Consider the following 18,354-nt stretch of genomic DNA (forward strand, 5'->3'; position numbering starts at 1 on the left):
CTGCATTGCTGGTATAAATCCCACTTGATCATGGTGTATCATCCTTTTAATGCATTGCTGTATTCGGTTTGCCAATATTTTGTTGAGGATATTTACATCTATGTTCATCAATGATATTGGCCTATAATTTTTCCTTCCTTGTACTATCCTTGCCTGGTTTTGATATCAGGGTAATGTTGGCCTCATAGAATGAGTTAGGAAGTGTTTTATCTTCTTCAATTTTTTGAACAAGTTTCAGAAGGATAGACATTTTCTTTGAGTATTTGGTAGAATTCTCCATAGAAGCCATCTGGTCCTGGACTTTTGATTTTTGGGGTGGGGGAGTTTTGATCACTGTTACAATATCTTTACTTGGGATCAGTCTATTCAGATTCTCTATTTCTTCTTGATTCAGTTTTGGGAGGTTGTTTGAGTCTAAGAATTTTTCCACTTCTTCCAGGTTATATAATTTGTTGGCGTATAGTTTTCATAGTGTGCTCTTATAATTCTTTGTATTTCTGTGGTATCTGGTGTAACTTCTCTTTCATTTCTAATTTTATTTATTTGTGTCTTCTCTTTTTTTTTTCTTAGTGAGTCTGGCTAAAGCTTTGTCAATTTTGTTTATCTTCTCAACAAACCAGCTCTTAGTTTCATTGATCCTTTCTACTGTTTTTTTTTAAGTCTCTATCTCATTTCTTTCAGATCTATTCATAAGTGTTATGTCCTTTTGGTGGAATGTCCCTTTTATCATTATATATTGCCCCTCCTTGACTTTCACTGTCTTTTTTATCTTGAAGTCTGCTTCATCTGATAAAAGTATGGCAACATCTGCTTTCTTTTGTTTGCCATTAACTTGGAGTACCATTTGCTTCCATTCCTTCCCTCTGAGTCTATGTGTGTCTTTAGAGCGGAGACGTGTTTCCTGGAGGCTGCATGTTGTTAGGTCTTGTGTTTTAATCCACCCAGCTACTCTTTCTCTTTGGATTGATTAATTCAATCCATTTACCTTTAGAGTGATTCTTGACATATGAAGGCTTAATACTGCCATTTTATCTCTTGTTTTCTGATTGTTCTATATTTCCATTGTTTCTCTTCCCTTTTATTTCTGATTGCTATTTCAGTTTGGTGGTTTTCTGTGATGGTTTCTCAGTTTTATCTTCATTTATGAATTGTGGCTCTGTTCTGATATTTTGTTTAGTGGTTACCACGAGGTTTATATAAAAGATCTTGTAGATGAAATAGTCCATATTCTGATAGCCTTTTATCTCCAGTAGCCTAAGCAGGTTCCATCCTCTCCCATTTCTTCTTCTGAGTTACTGCTGTCACAAATTATTCTCTTTTGTGTTGTGAGTTTGTGACTAAATTGAAGTGTTTATAGTTATTTTGTATCCTTTCCTTTCTCTTTTATGTTATAATTGTTTGCTAACCTGTTTTGATAGAGAGCTGCAATTTTCCAATTTGTCTGACTGTTTATCATCTGCTCAAAGCTTTGTAAACCTTTGCCTTTTTGTTTAAGATATGAGTGCTTCCTTCAACATTTCTTGTAAGGGAGGTCTAGTGGCAATGAACTCCCTCAGCTTTTGTTTATCAGAAAACCTTTTATTTCTCCACTGAATCTGAAGGATAGTTTCTCTGGATAGAGTTTTCTTGGCTGAAAGTTTTTGTCTTTCAGTATTTTTAATATAGCATTCCATTCTCTCCGAGACTGTAAGGTTTTTGCTGAGAAATCTTCTGAAAGCCTGATAGGGGTTCCTTTGTAGGTTATTTTCTTCTGCTCTGCTGCCCTTAATATTTTTTCTTTGTTGTTGATTTTTCCTAGTTTTACTATTATATGCTTTGGAGAAGGTCTCTACTCTTTGAGGTAAATAATTCTATTGGCTTCAGGTACTTGTAAGTCCAGTTCTTTCCATGGGTTTGGGAAGTTAGCAGCTATTATTTCTTCAAACAAGCTCTCTGCTCCTTTGTCCCTCTCTTCTCCCTCTGAAATACCTATAATCCTTATGTTGCATTTTCTAATTGTATCACATATTTCTCCAAGAATTTCTTCATTTTTTAAAAATCTTAGTTCTCTTTGTTCCACCTGAAATATTTCTATATGTCTATCCTCTAAATCACCAATTCTGTCCTTCATAACGTCAGCTCTATTTTTTAAGGATTCTAGATTATTTTTTATCTCATTAATTGTGTTATTCATCTCCAGAATTTCTGTTTGGTTCTTTTTAGAGTTTCAATCTCTTTGGTGAAGTATTCCTTCTGATCATTAATTTTATTACTGAGCTCATTGAATTGTCCTTCTGAGTTTTCTTGTAATTCATTGAGTTTCTTTATTACAACTATTTTGAATTCTCTGTCATTTAGATTGTAAATTTCTGTGACTTCAGAATTGGTTTCTGGAGACTTGTCATTTTCCTTCTGCTCTGAAGTGCTACTGTAGTTTTTCATGGTGTTTGATGAGCTGATCCTTTGCCGGGGCATTTGTAGTAGTATCAGTTTGCAGGTTCCGCCTGCCACTTCTGGGGTTGGGGGGAGGTGGCACGTGCTGTGTCTGCTGGAAGTTGTGCCACTGAGCTCATCTATGTTTGCCCGCTGGCTGCAGCCACTTGGCTGGTCACACATGCACATGCATGTGCTCTGATGATGGACTGCTGCCTTGGCAGGGGACCAACCAAGCTGGTGCACTAGCCAGGAGGGGAGGGGTGATTTCTTTTCACTTGAGTGGGTGGGCTCTGTGCTCATGGGTGGTTTGCCTGAGCTGCTCCACTTGGTGGAAGCTCCTTCATGGGGCCTGGGCTGCACCACTTGGTGGAGAGCTTTCCCACGGGCGAGGCCCCTGTGGCACAATGGTTGCTCCTGCAGCTAGCCTGCAACTCTGAAAGCAAACACATTTGCACACAGGCCTGGCTGCCCCTGCCTCCTCTTACAGTCTTGTGCCAAGTGCTGTGTGAGGACCCATGACCCAGATGGCTGCCACAGAGGAGGGGGAGGGTTCTATTCACATCTTTCCACTGCTTCCCAGGAACCCAGCCCCCACCTTCAGATGTATGGTGGTATGGATCTCTCAGATGTCCTATTGTGCTTTGTAGAGAATCCTCTGTTGGTTAATGAATGTCCATTTTGTTGTAACTTAGTGGGCGAGAGACTAAGGGAACAACTCACTCTGCTATAAGGCTGTCATCACTCCAACATTCACTTTTTAAATTCTATTAGTTGCTTTTGGATTTTCTAGATGCACAATTTTGTCATATAATACTGACAGCATCATTTGATGCTTTTACAATCATACTTTTCTATTCATTTCTTGTTTCATTGCACTGCCTATGGCCTCTAGTCCAATGTTAAATAAAGGTGATGTTATCACTTATCAGTCTCATTCTTGATCTTAGCCCCCTTGCTTTTAAAATTTTATCAATATCAGTAAGCATGTTAGTTTAGTTTTTTTTTTTGAAGGGGGAATGTCTTTTATTAGATTAAAATAGTTCCCTTCTATTCCCAACTTGCTAAGAGATTTTTTATAATAAATTGATGCTGCATTTTATTGAATGATTATTCTGTGAGTTGTGTTTATGATTGCAGGAATCATTCTTCCTTCATTCTTTAAATGTGGTAAATTGCATTCATTCCTTTAAAAATGTTTAGCTAATCTCACATCCAGGAATAAATTCCTCTTCATCCTGTTATGTTAGTCTTTTTACAAACCACTGGATTCTGTTGGCTAATATGTCATTTGAGTTTTTTTTTTTAAAACTATGTTCATGAGAGAAATTGAGCTGTAATTATTCATATTTGTTATGTTCTCAATAGGTTTTAGGAGTGAGGATATGCTGACCTTAAAAGATGATTTGAGTATTCCTGCCTTCTCTGCAACAGTTTGTGTAATATTGGTGATATTCTTCCTTAAACAGTTTTGGAGCCATCTGGGCTTAGAGTTTTATTTGTGACAGGATTTGTAATTGAGGATTCAACTTTTAAATAGTTATGGGCCCATTCATATTTGTGTTTTTTCTTATGTTAGCTTAATACTTTCTATTTTTAAAGGAATTTGTACATTTTGTCTAACTTTCTAAATCTATTGGCATAAATGTTTTTTTTTCATCTTTGTAGTATCTTTAGTGGTGTCTTTTCATGATAATTTGGGACATTTCCTCTTTCTTTTTCATCTGTTCCAAGCCTTTTTTTTTTTTTGTAATGATTGGCACCTGAGCTAACATCTGTTGCCAATATTCTTCATTTTTTTTCTTCTTCCCCTCAAAGCCCCCCAGAAATAGTTGTATATTCTAGTTGTGCGTACCCCTGGTTGTGTTATGTGGGATGCCACTTCAGCATGGACTGATGAGTGGTGCAATGTCCACACCCAGGATCTGAACTGATGAAACCCTGGGCTGCCAAAGTGGAGCATGAGTACTTAACCACTGGGCAACGGGGCTGGCCTCAAGTCTTTTTTGATTTTGTCAGTCTTTTCAAAACCAACTTTGGCTTAGTAATTTAAATTTTGCAAATAATTTTATTCTAGGTCATATTTATTATTTTATTTCTTCTGATTTCTTTTGACTAACTTTACTTTTTAAAAATTTCTTCTGATACATTAATGACCTTATGATTTTTTTCTTGCATCTATACAGAATTAAAGCTATAAATTTTCCTCTATTTCTTTTTTAAGTGCAGTCCACAAGTTTTTACAAGCCATATTTTATTATCACTTAAAATATTTTATAATTTACACTGTGATTTCTTCTTTGACTCATGAAATATTTAGAGTGTTCTGTTTAATTTCCCTATCTGGTGATTTTCTAGTTATCTTCTTAGAGGTGATGTCTGGCTTAATTCCAAAGTGGTTTGAGAACACATGTTTCAATTTTTAAAAATTCATTAGATTTGCTTTATGGTCCAGCAGATAGTCTATTTTGGTAAATGCACCGCGTGCCTCTGATAACAATGTGTATTTTGTCATGATTGATTATAAATTGTAGATAGGTTGTGTGTCTGTGCACAAACTGTATGAAAAATAGTCTATGATTAATGTGGAATCTTTGGATGACCAGATATAGATATAGATCTAGATGTATAGATATAGATATAGATAGAAAAATATCTCTAAGGATGTTATTAATGCTGTTGAAAATTTTCTTTTCTCCTCTGATTCTTCAATCAGTTGCTGAAAGAAGTGTAATCTCCAAATAGAATTGTAGATTTGTTTATTTTGCCTTTTACTTTGGACAACTTTTGCTTTCTATATTTGCCAACATGTTATATCATACATACAACTTTAGAACTTATATATCTTTTTGTTGAATTACTCCTTTAATCATCATGAAGTGTGTCTATCTCTCAAAATATTTCTTATTTTAAAGGCTATTTTGTTTAATATTAGTATAACTGCATGAGTTTTCTTTCAATTATTGTTTTCATCCTTTTGAATCACCTTTCTATTTTAGGTGAACAAATTGCAAGCAAGATATTTTGGGTTTTACTCTTTTATCTAGTAAGACAATATCTGCTGACTAGAGTATTAATTCATTTACATTTTATGATTACACTTAATTTTCTGATATATCTAATTTTAAATCTATCATCTTGCTTCCCCCCTAAGTTTTCTACCTGTTCTTTATTCTTTTCATCCTCCTTTCTCACTTTTAAGTATTTTTTCTCTCCTCTTCCCCCATTATATTATTGATGCATAGTATTGTATTATACCTTAAGGAGTTACACTATATATTATAATATGCATCTATGACTTATTAGTGACTTTTACACTTTCCAAACAATTCAAGGATCTCATAACATAGTAACTCCATTTATTGCTCTTTCACCTTTTCATGCTATTGTCTTGTATTTTAGTTCTATGTATATTTTATTCTGTAGAAATTACTTTTTATTTTAAATAGTTAATATGTGTTTATTCTTTACTACATTACTTTTCATGCTTTTTATTCTTTACTACATTACTGTATTTTCACCTTGGGTAATTTTCCTTCTATCTGAGGCATGGCTATAGTATGTATATTTTTGGTGAAGGTCTGCAGGAAATCGGTTCTTTTAGCTTCTCAGTTATGTAAATGTCTTTGTTTTATTTTTGAAGGAGTTTTTGATGCTTCTAGAATCTAAGTTGTTAGTTGTTTTCTTTCAGTACTTAAAAGATATCATTGCATTGTATTCTGGTTTCAATCCCTTCTATTCCACACCTAGTATCTTCCCAAACATTGCTCTGGTACTACTCTTTCTCTCTTCTCCTTTTCTGGGTCTCAATCTTTGTATATCAGATCTTTATAATTTGTTCCATATATTCCTTGTTCTATTTTTTCTATATCTTGCGTTTTCTGTGCTCTCTATGTTTTTATATGGATATATTGTCCAATCCTATCTTCTAGTTATTTTAGCCCCTCTTCTGCTGTGTATAATCTGCCATTAAGCCCATCTATTATATTCCTAATTTAATCGTATGTCAGTTCTACAATGTCCATATTATTCTTATAGATTTCATTTTTTTTGGTTGAAATTCTCCCACATTTTGAAGTATACATCAAAGTCCATGTCTGATAAGTCTAATATCTGTTTTTATCTTAAATTCTAGTCATTTGGTCCTGTTGCCTGACAGTCTTTAATTTTTTGTTGACTATTATACATTGTTTGTGAAAAATTGAGGAAGCTTTGATTATTTCCTCCAAGGAGGATCTAAATTTCTCCTCATAGGTAGAATGCAGGGAGATTACCATGATCTATTCAAGGCTTGGTTTTAGTCAGGGCTATTTCCAGTTTGCCTTTATTTCTAGGGCAGAGCCCTTCAGGGATCTCACCTGAAAGCCTGCGGTATTTATAAGCTTCTTCTTCCTTAGAAAGCCTTGACCTCCAATTTTTGTCTCCCCAGCATTGTGAGAATGCTAAAGTCTCCATGTAGTTTTTAATCTCTTAGTGCCTAATAAGTGCTTAATCATAGCCTACATATTCCTACCTCCATAATTATGTTCATAATTTTTCTTTCTACCTTAACACTTGTTTTTTTCTTTTCTTGCCATAACCTGACCATACTTTCACAGTTACATCAAATGCAACTGCATCCATAAATACTGTGTAGAGTCCCCCAAATAAGGCTAATGTCTCTCTTCTGTGAGGCCCCGTTGCACTTTACTTGTACTCCTAGAATTAGTACTTATTTCGTTTTGCCTTGCTTTATCATGACTTTGTACTTATCAATGTCTCCTAGAGTATAAGTTCCTTTCTGAGTGAGGTCTTTATAGTATTTACTGTTGTCCTTCAGTACTTGGCACAGTGCCTGGTATATGGAAGACCCCCTCAATAGAATAAAGTAGAATTCTAATAAGTATCCACTGCAGAATATTACATGTCTGATTGTGTGATTACAAATGTATTTCATAGAGACGTATTTATGAAAAAAGTTACCTGTTTAACGATGACTTCTATTTTAAAAATATGAATCTCTACGATATTTTGCAGTTTGAATTAAAGGGAAAATCTGATCATATAGATCAATATACAAGCACTGTCATTTTCCCCAAAAAACCTAGTTTCAAGCACTTTTATAGGATATAGTTTCATCTTGTAGGCTATATCCTATCATGTGTTTCTTTCTCTTTGAGTCGAATATCCAAGTAAGTCATATTTGAAAAATGCAACACAATTCAATTAAATATGGTTCCCAAAGACATGCAAATCAGTTAATGTTAATTTTATAATAGAAATGTCTGCATTTAAATGAAGACTGTGAAGAGATTTTAGGGCTGCATAATTCAGGTGTAATTTTACAAGACTATGATTTGAGAACAAACTTGGGGGTGAAAATCGCTACTCACAAGGAGTATTCAGGAACAGCATCCTTGAAGGCAGGAAGTTCTCGCACATATTCATTATAAAACCATTTCACTTTGAAATGCAAATTCATATAATCGGTGCTCTTGCATAACCGCTGCTTTTCATGTTCTATAACAGATAAAATCAAACATTTAATAAAGTTTGGTTTGCCAACAATGCTGCTGTGTTCCAACCTACTTTTATTATTAGTATTTCAAAAAGGAAGAAAATAGTGTATTTGTGGTCAAAGCAAAGTGAATTGCTAATGATGGACCTGAAATTTTATAAAACGCAGAAAATCATCATAGGTCCTATGTAGAGTAGGTCAAGCAGTAATGTGAAATAACTTGAATGTTATAATGTGCCTTCCTAAAAAAGGTGAGAATTCTGAAGCAATTAAAGAGTAATACCATACTAAAATTTTTCTATTTATCTACAAACTTCCATAGTTTGACTACTCTTAGCCTGATGCAAAGTGCCAGAAAGAATAAAAACTTTAAGCATGGTTAAAATATGAATCAAACTAGGAGACATAATCCCTGATTAATACTGGAAAGTGAATGAGTAGATCACATTTCAGGCCTGGATATTTAACACTTAAAGAATTGAGGTAGTTGAAATGAGGGGAAATATATCTAATTGCTAAGCCAGATGATTTCTTCTTCACCTTTTAAGTTCAGTTAAAATTATTTTGCACCCTGTGGTTTTTGACACTTCTTTAGCAGGATTTCCTAATATATGGTATTTTTTCTCTCTTGCTCAAAAAGTATAACTTCAAACTGTTATTTTAATCTGGACTTACAGTACTGGGGAATAGAGATAAGTAATAGTGTTACAGAACACATTTCTCCCCTGCCCCCATTATTAATATCCTGGGCAATTCTGTCTACGAGTTTAGACACAACCAAACCCAAAATGTCCCTAACTATGTTCATTTGAAAGTGCCCTCTGAGAAGTTCTAGTTGAGGTCTGTGAATCTTCTTCAAATTAAGGGCTTGATTTATAGTAGAAACATCCCATATATTACATTCCAGGCTGAAAATATTAATTGAAGTAATTAGATTGTTATAAACAAATTGAAGGCATCTCTACTTTCCAAAACCTTTCTATAGAGGAACTTAAATCCCAATGATAAACACAAGAGGTAACACATCCCCAAATAGAATATTTTCAAATTATCTAAACAATAACTAATTCAAGACAATTTATAGAACCAAGAGAGAGAGAACAGACACACAGAAACAAAAGTAATAAACTAATCTTTCTAGACCAAACTCCAAACTTCCAAATAAAATTAATGAACTGTGATGTTTTGCTTCAGCTCCCTTCAAATTCATTTCAGTTTTTCCCTCTTTCGCCGCCGGCTGTCCCCACTACACCTCTCCCTTTAGATGTCTAGCATCCTTCTACACTTTTAGAGGAAACATTTACTTGATAAAGTCAGAGGTAAGAATTTAATGCAGTAACACATTGAAACCTAGACAAGAGAAGACCCTTGCCCTAGGACTCACACATTTAGAGTGCTCCACTTACCACAAATACAAACTCAAAAACTAAATACCTTGTGGGCTCCTCTGTCACTTGGGATCCCACACTTGGTGCTGGCACAGAGCAAGCCAGAATGCTAAACGTTTGCTCTCTTGACTAACATCACTTGCTCTTATGATTAACACCTTCTAAGCCCCAGAGAAACACTTTGGACTATCTTTTCTTCTGTATCCTAGAAACAAAAGATTACTGTCCAAATGCTATCAAGGTTTGCAGATTGCCATTGCTGACAACAGAAATGGATACTGCTTTGGAGGATGGGAAGGAATTTGAGCTATAAAAGCATTTAGATAAGAAAAAGGGCAAACTAATTAACTCAGCAGATTTTTCCTCTGGACAGCATAAATGCAGTGGATTATTTTTCAAATATTAACAGGCACCTCTTTTCTTTGGTTCCAATTCATGCTTTCAAAGACTCTCACAAATCCATGCAGTATGCGAAACAAGCACACATGATAGCTCAGGAGTATTCTGAATATTAAACAATCCATATTACTCTCAAAGTTTGTATATGTGCAGTTCTAGATATAATATACATGAAGCCTGATATTGATTCTTTGCCAACTAGATGGCTATTGAATGCTAGAATGGTCCACAGTTTTATTTTTGAAATTTAGACTTATGAAATTTAACTAATTAAATTTTAGTTGTATTCAAATGATTTATATAAAAGTTTACATAAAATAATTTGCATTTTGTCCTCATTTTAATAAATATTTGAATATTTTAGAAGAAAATAACTTTCTGAAAACTATAGGAACTATATCTGAAAACACATATGGAAATAATTTAAAATTTTAACTTTTGTAGTTTACTAATTACATCTTTTTATAAGTATATATTTAAATCATGTCCATATTGAATACAATAAAAATTTATTTTATTTTATTTATTTTTAAAATTTTTATTGAGTTAATAATAGGTTACAATCTTGTGAAATTTTAGTTGTACATTATTGTTTGTCAGTCACATGGTAGGTGCACCCCGTCACCCTTTGTGTCCACCCCCCACCCCACCTTTCCCAGTAGCCACTAATCTGTTCTCTTTGTCTACATTTTTTAATTCCTCATATGAGTGGAGTCATACAGAGATTGTCCTTCTCTATCTGGCTTATTTCACTTAACATAATTCCCTCAAGGTCCATCCCTGTTGTTGCAAAAGTGACGATTTTGTTCTTTTTTTACGGCTGAGTAGTATTCCATTATATATATATATATATATACACCACATCCTCTTTATCCAATCATCTGTTGATGGGCACTTAGGTTGCTTCCACGTCTTGGCTATTGTAAATAATGTTGTAATGAACATTGGGGTGCATGGGACTTTTGGAATTGCTGACTTCAAGCTCTTTGGATAGATACCCAGTAGTAGGATAGCTGGGTCGTATGGTAGTTCTATTTTTAAGTTTTTGAGGAATCTCCATACTGTTTTCCATAGTGGCCACACCAGTTTGCATTCCCACCAGCAGTGTATGAGGGTTCCTTTTTCTTAATATTTAATCTTTTAAATATTAAGAATGTGTATAAACTGAGATTGGATAGAAAAAATGTAAGCAGATCTCAGGAAAGAAAAAAAAAGGCTGAAAAGAAATAGAAAAAAGCCCAAAGACAAGGTAGGCTTAAATTTTTTAAAACAGGAAAAAATTAGAGAGCAGACAATGTGACTTAGGAAAGGTTGTATTATTTGGCACTACTGTAAGTAGAACTACAAAATATTTGAAAATTTGTATTATAACTGCATAATTAGTAATTTTGCTGAAATAAAAATGAGAATATACATTTTCTGAAAGAAAAATATAATAATTTATAAATTTATATCTTTCTTTGAAAACTCAGACATTGCCAGACCAAGCTGAACACTCAAATATGCATGTTGATAATTAAATTGTGTTCTTGGATATATTGCCAACTTTAGCATATTAAAAAATAACTGTTACACAATTTTTTTTACCATGCTGATATAAAAGTATCTTTACTGAGGTAGGAAGATAGAACACATTTTATTTAGCAGTTTACTAGCTTGATTTATACATTGTACATATTTAGGTCTATGGTATATGGGCCTCCATTTGTGCTCTTGCCTCTGCAAATGTTAGGAGTGAGCTTAGGGAGGAAGGGTAACAGATAGAAGTAAACTTAATACAATATGGCAAGTGCCATGATTTGATATGTGGTCAGGAGGATGTGGTTTCTTGGAGGAGATGCATTTAGCCCAACTTTGTGCTTCAGGTGAACAATTAAATAGTGAAATGATTTGCTGTTAGTGGTTTAGTGCAGAAGAGGAATTTGAGTTAGAGGACACATATTACATAAAACAAGACTTCTTACTTATGAGGAATACTATTTAATATACATGTGTCTTTTCTGTGGAATTATATAACTATGTGTCCAGTTAAGACGAGGCTTTTCCCCCTGTCTCTACTCATAGGTTTACATGTTTCGGTGGTGAGTTTGGGTAAACTTTAAATTTATGTTGTGCCTTAAAAGGAAAGCCTATACTAATCCCTGTCCTTTGTCCCTCCCAGGTAAAAGCCAACTGTGGGCAGCATCCCAGTTAGTTTTTCAGGCAAGACTTTCAGTTTATTTGCTTAACCCATTTGCACTTCACTTCTCCATAATTCAGAAATCTTTCCTTCCTCCTCGTTTGGGCTCTCTGCTCAGAAGTTACAGACCTTCCCAAACCCATCCTCCTGGACTCTGCAAGCTCCCTACATTCCTATATTCTCCTTATTCCAGTTTTTCCCACAGTTCCAGGAAAGAAACACTTCTATATGTATAATTTTTTATAGCCACACATTATCCAGGCCCTTTCCCCTTCCTTCCCACCTCCCGAGTCTCTCCCATTGAGGATGGATAAGGGAAAAGAGAGATAAATGATGTTAATGATCTTTTTAAAAGATGAAATCTGGTTTGCCTTAGTCTAGAGACCATCCATTTCAGTTCCTAAGAAAGTACCTGATATGATAACTCAAACTATCAGGGTTTTACCAACCCATTTGCTGAAAAAAACCTTAGAGTTACTAATAGTTTCCTCCTTACAGAATTGCTTTCACACCATAGGAATTAGTTTCTATCCTTTTAAGTCATGTATCTCTCATGCACCATCAACTGATATTTACTGCTCTCTGTGGACAGAAATAGGAAACTGGTACCATCTGTTTTCACATTCTGCCAATTCAACAAAAGAATAAGTGACATCTTTTCATGCATTATGCACTTCAGCTGATAAAGCAAGAGGTTTTCAGTTTATTGAGCTAGATGGTGATGTAGGTTTGATCTTGAGGGAAATATAAAGGAAAATGGAAAGGGTATGCTCTTGAATAATAAGGTCCACCTGTGGTATTTGTGTTTAAGTAGCAAATATTAAATATAATTAAAACTTTTATCAGCAGTGACCTGTTGTAATCATCACGAACCTCAGTATTTGTGCCAGGTTTAACTAACTGGTTACCAAACCATGTCTTTTTTCCTCCCAGGCACACAACCAGACTACATTTCCCAAACTTCCATGCGACAGGTGTGGTCTATGACTCAATTTTGGGTCAAAGTAATATATGCCATTTCCAGTCTTGCCCTGAAACACCTCCTGTGAAATCCTCTGTGCTCTCTTTTCCCTCATTTGCTTGCCAGATACAGAAGATCCAGCCAAAGATTCCAAAACTCTAGGGGACCGCAGAGGGCAGAAAGCACTTCTCAGAGGAGAGCTGCCCCATAAGAAATACCTACTTTGACTTGTACAAGTAAGAAATAAACAAATGTGTACTGTGTCAAATTGTCTGTTATGGAGTTAGGCTACATGGAGTTACATTCTATTGCATCACAAAAAAGGTTTTTGAAGATGGAGACCCACTTATTAATTAATCTCCAAACTACTCTGCTTTACTCTGCTTTCTAATTTCCTGTCTGTTTCGTTATATAGCTATATCTATATAGTGTATCATCAGGCTGTCCCCTTGCTCTGTGGAACTATATCAGTATAAGCACCTCTAGAAGACCCTACAATGAATTGATCCACCATCCCATAGAAAATCAGTTAATCAAACTTAAGTTCACGTTAGAAAATAGCATATAGGCTCTGAGAGAGGATAATCATAGAAGTGAAATACATAGGCTTTGTAGATAGACTGATATCACTTTTTATCTTCCTGTCAGCCTTGTTTCATAGTTCTGGGCTCTTAGCTATATTCTGAGTAGTTATTATTACCACTTAAATGAGTCTATAAAAAGTGAGCTGTTATTGTTCCAAAATCCATATGCCTGTTTTTCTCAGGTCTTGCTATATTCCTCCCATAATGTATAATCATATACATATAAGGAGATATTTCAAATAAACTACAATTACATCCTAACTACCACCTACGAATATCAGCGTAAGAGATTATAATATCAAATTCAAAAATATCCTTCAAATTATCTTTAATTCTACCCAAATTATCTTCTGCTTAGTGGTAGACGACACTGACAAAATTGTATTTATCTCATATGATGTGAATGACTCTTGGAATTTATTTAGCTATCAATCCTCCTACATTTTTAATTTTGGCAACAAAGGTTTAACCAGCTCATTACATTTACAAAATAAAACATTTAATTCATTTTACAAACTGCAGTATACTAATTTTGTACAAAATTTAATCTTCGAATTTCAATGAGAAATATGAATATTTTACTATGAGACTAAAAACACTTCATTAACATTGTACAAGGAAAAAGCTTGGCAATTTAGAAGGATATGACTATTTTCCTTCAGATGGTGTTTACCAGCATTTACTTGGAAAGAATACATTTTCTTCTGAGAGTTAGGGTTTATGCATGGGGTTTTATGTACAATGCAGAAATGTATATTAAGTACTGGCTTACAGGGTAGAGGTGGTATACACTCAACCCATTCTCATGCCAAAGGCAAATCTGCTGTCATCAATCAACACAGTGTCATTTTCCAGTCCTTAATTTGTGATGTCATTTTATTGCATAAACACTCTGCATTGTCCTATAGTTGGTAGCACACAATTTTGTAGGTCTCTTAAACATCCCTCTCAGTGTTTGACAGCCTGCTCTGTCTCTAAGAGGTGGTGATATGGAAGGTCTGGAAGGAATATCAAATAAAAAGCCAGTATTAGGGGCCCTATGCATATGATGTTTTGTGAGATATTGTGTGCTCACAAACCCAAAACCTTATCACCTAGAGACTTTGGTTCTAAAAATAAGTATGTATCAGACTTTTGTAGATACATACACACATATAAACAGCTATCAAAGATAACTAAATTCATATTAACAATACATAGATGGGGGTCATGAGTTGTTTTTTTTTTATACACTGAGAATGCTAAGGCATAATTAGAAGTTAAAAAAAAAGAATAAGAGTTACGATTTTCCGTTTTTGAGTAGCTCTATAAAGGTCTTGCAATATCGGCACATCTTTAGGGTGAGAACTCATCTAAAATTCCAGCTGCCAAAGTAAGCTATGGTGTTAACAAGGTATAAAGCTTGGAGTAATAAAATAAAAATGAAAAAATAAGTGGCTATGCATAACATGCTAGCAAAAAAGTAACTTGGACCAATGTGAAGCTTCCAGAGAGGAAAATCAATAAACGAGAGATAAGATTAGCCACAATAGTAAATCATTGTAGTCAGTTATCTTAAGAATCAATGACAATGAAGGAACAAACGTCATTAATTTTTGTAGGGTAAGAAAGAAGACATTGAAGTTTCTTTCATGACACATTTCTGATAACTAAGCTTTAGCAAAACACTAGGAAAAAAAGACCAAGCAAAATTAGTAAAATATTGCCTTACTCTATGACCACTGAAACAGATGCCAGAAGCAGTTTTACCCTTGCGAGGAGTACCTGGAAATCCTGCTCATAATTACAACCAATCTCTCAGCAGAATCCCAGAATGAATCCAGGCTCCCTGGGTTCATTAAACCAGGAATGATGTGGGATCATACTTCTTCGTAGATACACTCTCTGATATAACTGCTTAGAATTCCAGTGTAGATCGACAACCCAAAATGTAGACTCGTGGGTTTTCAGTAAGACTGGTTCTTTCCAGTGGGACCAAGACCTCCTGACCCCCTTTCAGTGTCATTCAAAACTTGAACTTCCTCTATTCCTGGATAAAAATTCTATTCACAAATGGGCTGTGCAATTCGATCACCCTTTTTGACTTCAAACTTTTCTTGGCCAAAATTAAATGGTACAGCACTGACACTTCCTCTATAATCTTCATCTATGACCAGTTCCTACATTTAGGAAGTGTTTTGCAGCCATGCCAGAATGTGAAGCTACTCTTTCATAACACAAGAAGGAAGAGCATACCATTCCATGGTATGACTTGGAAGAATGCTCCATGACTTGCCTGAGTCATAAACTTTGGAAAATCAGGAAGCAGTATGAAGGCAGGACCATATAATCTGGTGCTAGGAAACTATAGATGGATAGTTATTTTTTTAAAAATGGGATGAAATGGGAAAAAGTGTTCAAAAAGACAGAGATGGCCAACAGGCTGGAACATAATGGTAAAATAAAGACACCCAAAGAAGCTAATTAATTGACAAGTCATGAAGCAAGGATATAAAAAAGAAATAAAAATGAGCTTCACTTATATTGCATTTTTATCCAGAGTCTTACCAATAGATGTATACAGAATATTTACATAAGAGTTATAACTGAGGACTGGAATGTGGATTCCATTCATTTATGCAACATATATTCATTGATTATCTACTATGAATCAGGTACTATTCCATACATGGAGAATACAGCAAAGAAGAAAACAGAGTATTCCTGCCATCTTGGAATTTATAATATAGTGAGGAAAGGCAGACAATCAAAACCATTCACTCTAATGTGAGGTAGTACTAAGTGTTCTGAAAAAAATAATGCAAGATAAGGAGTAGAGGAGCTGAGAATTCCTTTTTTGATAGGGTGCTCAGGGAAGATCTCTAATGAGGTGACATGAAAGCAGAACTGAATGAAGTAAGAGAGCAAACCATGCAGCCATGTCCCAGAAGGGCATTTCAGGTAGAAAACACAGCAGGTGAAGTGGCCCTCAAGCAAAAGAATGTGCTTGACAAGTTCAAAGTGATGCAAGGAGGCCAATGTGGCTGAAGCTGAGTAAGTGAGTGAGAGTAATGAGAACTGATTTTAGAGAGAAGCTGAGGCCAGGTCACATGAGCTCTTGTAGCCTATGACAAGGACCTCTCCCCCTACTAGTTATGGAACAACATTGGAGAATTTTGGTCTAATTTACATTTCTAAAACATCACTTTGGTTGCTGTCTTGAGACTAGATTATAGGGATCCAAAAGTCAAAGCAGGAGGGTATAGAGGAGGCTACTGTAGTAGGACAAGCTATGGATGGGGTGGCTTGGACTTTGGTGGTAACAGCAGTGATTGTGGTATAAGTGGTGAGGCATGGAGTCTAACCTTGGTTCTGTGTATTTCTATTATATAACCTTGCCTCTCACCACTTGCCTTTCTAGAGAGCTCTCTGAAAACAAATATGGTAACTTATTAAAACTTTGACTCCACACCACGTTGTCTGCTTAGAACCATAGATAGAAAGATGGATGGATAAAAGAATATAAATGTTGTATCAAACCCTTTTGCCATGTCTATCCCCTCATTTTCTCCTCAGTCTTGCTGAGAATAGAGTGGGTCATCAATCAGACTGGAGGAGGACCTGTTCAAAACTGGACTTGATCTACAAGTTTTCTGGTTTGTAGCTTCCCCTGAGGAAAAAGTCACTGCTGTGTCTTAAAAGGTCCAGTTTTCTATATTAAAATAAAAGGCCCTATTTATATCAATAAATTTTTTATTGATAATTATCAATAAAATATAAATGTAACTTTCCTCCCATATACATAGCTCATATAAACCCCTCACAAATAATGTTTCATATATTTCTCAGAAGTTTATAATATTTATTGCAAAATCATTGCTTGTAGTCTTTTCTGAAAAGACTCGAATCTTTATGGATTTCATTTCTTGTAGTTTCCTGTACATTTTCTCATTACTTATTTAAATGTAACCAGTAGTTGAAATTCTTTTGTAGGATAAAATTGATTTCTATCCATTATTTACAACATACAAAAATAAAAAGTAGAGATTTCTCTTGTATAGATTTTCACCTAAGCTATTTTTTCCTTTGCTTTCTGGGTTACCATCATGTCATTATTATTTACAGTGTACAATGGAAATGGAACTAATTGATAAGGCATGAATAGGTAAAAAAAAGCTTCAATTAATTTATATTTTATCTGGAAGTTATTCAACCATTGTAAATATTTGATTACTTTTCATTTTATTATTTGTGGTAATGGTTTTTTTTTTTTTATTAATGTTATGATAGATTACAACCTTGTGAGATTTCAGTTGTACATTTTTGTTAGTCATGTTGTGGGTACACCACTTCCCCCTCCGTACCCTCCCCCCACCCCCCCTTTTCCCTGGTAACCACCGATCAGATCTCCTTCTCAATATACTAATTTCCACCTATGAGTGGAGTCATATAGAGTTCGTCTTTCTCTGACTGACTTATTTCGCTTAACATAATGCCCTCGAGGTCCATCCACGTTGTTGTGAATGGGCCAATTTCGTCTTTTTTCTTGGCTGAGTAGTATTCCATTGTGTATATATACCACATCTTCTTTATCCAATCATCAGTTTCTGGGCATGTAGGCTGGTTCCACGTCTTGGCTATTGTAAATAATGCTGCGATGAACATAGGGGTGCAACGGACTCTTGAGATATCTGATATCAGGTTCTTAGGATAGATACCCAGTAATGGGATGGCTGGGTCATAGGGTATTTCTATTTTTAACTTTTTGAGAAATCTCCATACTGTTTTCCATAGTGGCTGTACCAGTTTGCATTCCCACCAACAGTGTATGAGGGTTCCTCTTTCTCCACAACCTCTCCAACATTTGTCGTTCTTGGTTTTGGATGTTTTTGCCAATCTAATGGGGGTAAGGTGATATCTTAGTGTAGTTTTGATTTGCATTTCCCTGATGATTA

General features: G+C 35.0%; 1 protein-coding gene across 1 annotated transcript in view; it reads right to left on the reverse strand.

The window, feature by feature from the left end:
- Positions 1–18,354, reverse strand: part of UNC13C (unc-13 homolog C) — a 565,722-nt gene that overhangs the window by 123,733 nt on the left and 423,635 nt on the right. Inside the window, 1 exon segment of the mRNA XM_070501335.1 lies at positions 7,785–7,911. Coding sequence (XP_070357436.1) covers positions 7,785–7,911 — 127 coding nt within the window.

This window comes from Equus asinus, chromosome 2, assembly GCF_041296235.1.
Source record: "Equus asinus isolate D_3611 breed Donkey chromosome 2, EquAss-T2T_v2, whole genome shotgun sequence".
Taxonomy (NCBI): domain Eukaryota; kingdom Metazoa; phylum Chordata; class Mammalia; order Perissodactyla; family Equidae; genus Equus; species Equus asinus.